General features: G+C 38.1%; 1 protein-coding gene across 1 annotated transcript; it reads right to left on the reverse strand.

Annotated features, from left to right (window-relative positions):
- Window positions 1-982: 982 nt before the first annotated feature.
- Window positions 983-2,002, reverse strand: LOC128291583 (uncharacterized). The gene is made up of 2 exons (XM_053026765.1): window positions 1,202-2,002; window positions 983-1,060 (listed from the first exon to the last, which is right to left on the reverse strand). The coding sequence occupies exons 1-2, from the start codon at window positions 2,000-2,002 to the stop codon at window positions 983-985; spliced, it is 879 nt and encodes a 292-aa protein (XP_052882725.1).
- Between the last annotated feature and the right edge of the window lie 3,853 nt (window positions 2,003-5,855).

The following is a 5,855-nucleotide window of genomic DNA, read 5'->3' on the forward strand; positions in this document are numbered from 1 at the left end:
TTAACATAAGCTTCGCAACCCCAAATTTTCATAAAAGACATACTGGGAATTTTCCCAGTCCACATCTTATATGGCGTCTTTTGAACCGATTTAGATGGAACACGATTTAGTGTGAAAATAGCTGTTTCAAGTGCATGTCCCCAAAAGGAAGTCGGTAGATCAGCATGACTCATCATGGGTCGAACCATGTCTAATAGAGTTCAATTTTTTCTCTCAGAAACTCCATTCCATTGAGGAGTACCAGGAGGAGTAAGTTGTGAGACAATCTCACATTCCTTCAAAAGATCATCAAACTCTAGGCTCAACTACTCTTCACCTCGATCAGATCGAAGTGTCTTAATAGTTTTGTCTAGTTGATTTTGTACTTTATTTTTGAATTCCTTGAACTTTTCAAAGGCCTCAGACTTATGGCGCATGAGATAAACATACCCACATCTACTGAAATCATCAGTGAAAGTAATGAAGTAGTGAAATCCACCTCTGGCTTGTGTATTTATTGGTCCACATACATCTGAATGTATTAAGCCCAATAAATCACTAGCTCGTTCACTTTTACCAATAAAAGGAGATTTAGTCATTTTTCCTAATAAGCAAGATTCATATACTTCAAATTGTTCAAAAACAAATGAATCCAAGAGACCATCTTTATGGAGTTTGGATATGCGTTTCTCACTTATGTGGCCCAAACGACAATGCCAAAGATAAGTTTGATTTGAGTCATTTATTTTAGATCTTTTAGTATTTATGTTGTAAATGGGATTCATTTGATCTAAAATATAGAGGCCATTAATCAATTGTGCCGAACCATAGAAAACATTATTGAGATAAAAGGAACAACAGTTATTCTTAATTATTATCTCAAAACCAATTTTGTCTAAATAAGAAATTGAAATAATGTTTTTAGTCAAACTGGGCACAAAATAACAATCCTCTAAAATTAAACCAAGTCCACTAGGCAAAGATAAAGTATATGTTCCCACGACTAATGCAAGAACTCTTGCTCTATTTCCAACTCGCAGTCCACATCTCCTCTAGCCAAAGTCCTACTCCTTTGTAGTCCCTGTACAGAAGTACAAATATGAGAACCACAACCAGTATCTAATACCTAAGAAGTAGTAGTTGATAAATTAATATCAATAACATAAATACCTGAAGTAGATGTTCTGCTTGCTTTGGCCATCTTGATTTCCTAAAGATAGACAGGGCAGTTCCGCTTCCAATGTCCAGTCACACCACAATGAAAATAGTTTCCTTCCTTAGACACCCCACCTTTAGGTTTCAGTGCAACCTTTCCTTTTCCAAGATTGGGCTTACCTTTGCCCTTAGACTTTGTCGGGACTTTGGCCTTTCCTTTGCCCTTATTGTTACGGACCATCAGTATGGGCTTGGGTCCAACCTTTTTCATGTTGCCTTCAGCAGTTCGTAACATGCTAAGCAATTGTGGCAGAGTCTTGTCAATTTCATTCATATTGAAATTGAGGAAAAAGTGGCTGTAGCTATCCAGAAACAATTGCAGAATAACATCAGTGACCAACTCTTGGCCCAATGGAAACCCAAGCTTAGACAGGCTTTCAATATAACCAATCATCTTAAGGACATGAGGTTCTACTGGGCTTCCGTCAGCCAGCTTACATTGGAATAGGGCCTTAGAGATATCGAACCTCTCTTGCCTTACTTGCCCTTGATATAGTTCTTTCATGTGCTCGATCATATCATAAGCAACCATATCCTCATGTTGCTTTTGAAGCTCAGGATTCATAGTGGCAAGCATAAGACATCCAACGTCTACCATATCATCGAGATGCTTCTTGTAAGCATCTTTATCAGCCCTCGAGGCATTAGCAGGTGGTTCATCAGGAAGTGATTTTTCAATGACATATAATTTTCGTTCTTGTTTGAGGACAATCCTCAAGTTACGGAACCAGTCAAGAAAGTTCAAACCATTCAATTTGTCCTTCTCAAGGACCGATCGCAATGAGGGTGTATTAGTGTTTGCAGCCATAATATATCTACAACAATAAAATATGCGTGTGAATAAATTTACCAAGTTTATATCAATCATTAAAAAGACTTTATTATATGATGTTTCCCACTACTCTATTTCAAAATTAATAACCCTCATAAATTAATTTCGGAAAGACTTTCTTGAAAGTATTTCCATATTTCACCTCCTTTTAAGTCAGCTTTGGCTTTACTCTCAAGATTATGGTTATTTAAGTAAGCAACACTTGCTAATTACATTATATGTAACTCCTACAATTTGGTGAACAACTCTTGTTCTAATCATCTTATGATTTATCTAAATTACTTGCCTCTAGGTTTCTAATCCTATTAGAGTAAACTAGTTAAGTCATTAACCAATTTTTAACCAGCGAATATCACTTGTTTATTCTTCGCGTTTAACCAAGATAAATACTAGTACTTCGCTTTGGCAAAGCCTACATATTATTGATCGAGGCCTTAACGAGGGCATAAATTGGAAGGCCATGTTGACTTAATATTTTAATAGAGGGATTTTATTAGAGTGTTACATCTCACCAATTATGGTCTACTTTAGTCCATTTAATCTTTTAATTGATCTCATCAATTAATCGGGTTTATTATTACCAAATTTGCATGCTTTAGACATCCATAGCATCTCATACATGTGTAAGTAAAGGAATAAATAAATGCAATAGTTATAGCCCATAAATTATGGTGGTTCAACCCAAGCCAATAGGAGAACCAAAAGGGAACCTAAAGGTGTAAGCCGTTTCACAAGCTGTCGATCCACACTAGTCGGCCCATCTTCCTTCTCGTCTAGTGCACAGCAACTTTTACAAACTACAAAATTTAGAAACTCGTTTTACATATGAGGGAGTAAGATGAGAAGAGAAATACAAAATAATAGTAGTAAGGCACGACACGCAGGCCGTATTTATAAAATTACAACCTTTTATCAAATGGGTCATCGGGCTATAACTATGCATTTCAAACACCGTGCATTTCAAAAATAGCATATATCATTCAATGTTTTTGTCAAGTGAAATATTAAAATATCCTTTCAACCTTTTTATGGCCCATTAAGTTTTATTTATTACAAAACATACCGGAAAATGATGGGGATCTGAGGTGGTGAAGGGAGCGGGCGAAGGCCCAGACCGTAATCCCCGATCCCCATCCTCGGGTCTTGGGCTCCGCCCGTAGTATGGATCAGGTGCGGGGCTCACTCATGCATCTGGCTCATACCCTAGTCGAATGAAACCTCACGATTTGATAACTTTTATCAACAGAATCGTGTTTTTAGGATTTTAATCCTTGAGGTTTCATATCGAAACAACCCTTTGTTCCACTGGCCAGTAAACACTTACTGGAAATTGTAAAATCACCGCTACATCATAACAGATTTATTAAGGTTTACAGCAATAACATAAAACCAAATAGGCCATAACACCATGATTAACATTTAATCACTTATCGAAAGGAACATTTATCAGATTCTACTTAAACTATTTAAACAGAAAAACATAATAAAATTAAAACATGCATCTCATACAATTGCATCACCTAAGTATTTAAACCCGAGTCCGTATCACACAAGTGGCTCTGATACCACTGTTGGAACGCTGGTGCCTCCAAGGCGCAGCAGAAAAATAAAATAATTAAAAACATTCCGGCGATCCAAACCATGGATCCATGTGTAAGGAACGTATCGGGGTGATAAAAGGTTTTGAAATTACCGAAACTTCAATCTGAGTAGACAGTGACGCCTAGGCAACGAGAATCCTGAACCACTATTGAACCAAGCCGCAACCTTTCCGATGTCGGCCTCTACGTAGTCCACCCAGTTGATAATGAACGGTAGAAAAATCTCAGAAACTATTTTAGTGATTTTTATGCTTGACGGCTGCTAGACCCTTTTGCACAGTTTCGGGCTTATTTATATATTATCTCTTTAGGGTTTCTACCCTTGCCATATATAACACCCTTTTATTGGTATATCTTTTAATGAATATTAATTCATTAAAATTAATCAACATAATAGTCATCATTAAAATAAATATAATAATGTTTAACCAAAATTATAATTACATTAATTATAATAAAGATTTGATAAACTATATTTATTTAAACTTATATCTGAACCAAATTCATATACTAATGAAATTATGTTCGATTATGTGTGCAACATCCTTGTACACATAGTATGTTCAACAATTTGATTGCCCAATTAAATTAATTCTATAATTAATTTAATTCATCTGACAATCAGAATACAATACCAACTATGTTTTACTCCGTTCATTTCAACCATAGGGTGTGACCCTATAGGTTCTTGTAACGTTAGGAGTAATATTAGAATGATTCTAATGTTACAAACAATGAGTGGCATCTAGCAATGCATCATTGCTACCTAAGTTACGAGAAGTCATGATTCGACATAACCTTTTGTGATTAACCTTTCATGCATTAATCCTTAAGTCCTATATCTTTGGAATGGACACAAGTCATGGAATAGTCACACTTGATTGAGTGAGACTAGAAATGCATGGCCATGCTCAAATAAGTTGATATGAGATGTCATACTTATTTGTGTATCATAGTTCACTTAAGGTATCAAGAAACATGGGATGCTCCAAGTCAGTGGCTGAGTATGAGTCTGAGTTTCTGAGACTGAGCCGGTATGCTTCCGGGATTGTCGCTACAGAGTATGAGCATAGCGTACGCTTCAAGGATGGTTTGAGAGATAAACTTAGGATGTTGATTGCTCCGCAGAGGGAGCGTAACTTCGCTGCTTTAGTGGAGAAAGCTAAGATAGCTGAGGAAGTGAAGCATACAGAAAGATAGAATTGTAAGAAAGATCGGAACCATTTTAGGAGAGATTCAGGACTTTAGGTGGTATGAACAGGAATGTTAAGAGAGCAAGGGTAATGGAGCCATTTCGAGCAGTACCGATGAATACTGTTAGACTGCAGGGTTGTAGGAATTATGGGAAGATGCATATGGGTGAGTGTCGGAAATGTTCTGGTGCTTGTTTTTTATGTGGATCTATGGAGCATAGGGTTAAGGATTGTCCGCAGGAACCAGATCAGGTTCAAGTTTTAGAGCAGAGGGTCGCTCAACCAGTGAGGGGTGGACCACAGTTTTTGAGACGACGTGGGCAAGGCAGAAGTGGTAATGGAAACGGTCGAGGAAGAGGAGCGCCTGGTAGGGGTGCTGGATTTGCTGAGGCTCGTCAGCCGGCGTTGGTGTATGCAACTCGTCATCGAGAGGAGGGTGATGCACCTAACGTCATAACTGGTACGTTTCTGATCTCCAGTATGCCATACACTGCGTTGATAGATGTTGGATCTACCCATTCATATGTTGCATGTGCTATATCTGGATCGCTGGGTGTGCGCTCTGAGGAAACCGTGAGTGGGGTATCTGTACTAAGTCATTTGGGTCACTCGGTTAGGGTAGATAAACTGTATAGAGATGTGCCTATCGAAACTCAAGGAAAAGTTTTCTTTGGAGATCTGATGGAGCTACCTTTCGGAGAATTCGATCTTATTTTGGGAATGGATTAGCTTGTTAAGCATAGGGCTACTCTGGATTGTGCTGCTAAGCGAATAATGTTAAAGACCACAAAGGATGAGGAGGATAGGCGAGGGTAGGGATTATCTGTCTAAAGTGGTGTCGGCATTGAGAGCCGAGAAGTGGATTCAAAAGGGATGTGAGGCTTATTTGGCATTTGTAAGCCAATCAAAAACTGAGGATCTGACAGTGGATAGAGTTAGAATCGTGAAGGATTTTCAAGATCTCTTTCCAGAGGAGCTTCTGGGTTTGCCCCCAACCGAGAGGTTGAGTTTGGAATCGACTTGTTACCTGGAACG

Source organism: Gossypium arboreum, chromosome 4 (genome assembly GCF_025698485.1).
Source record: "Gossypium arboreum isolate Shixiya-1 chromosome 4, ASM2569848v2, whole genome shotgun sequence".
NCBI lineage: Eukaryota > Viridiplantae > Streptophyta > Magnoliopsida > Malvales > Malvaceae > Gossypium > Gossypium arboreum.

Excerpts from the sequence above, each read along its gene's own strand:
- LOC128291583 (XM_053026765.1), bottom strand. The coding sequence starts at position 2,002 with ATGGCTGCAAACACTAATACACCCTCATTGCGATCGGTCCTTGAGAAG. Across the intron at positions 1,061-1,201 it reads ATTGGAAGCGGAACTGCCCT|GGACTACAAAGGAGTAGGAC; the intron begins GTCTATCTTTAG and ends ACTTCTGTACAG.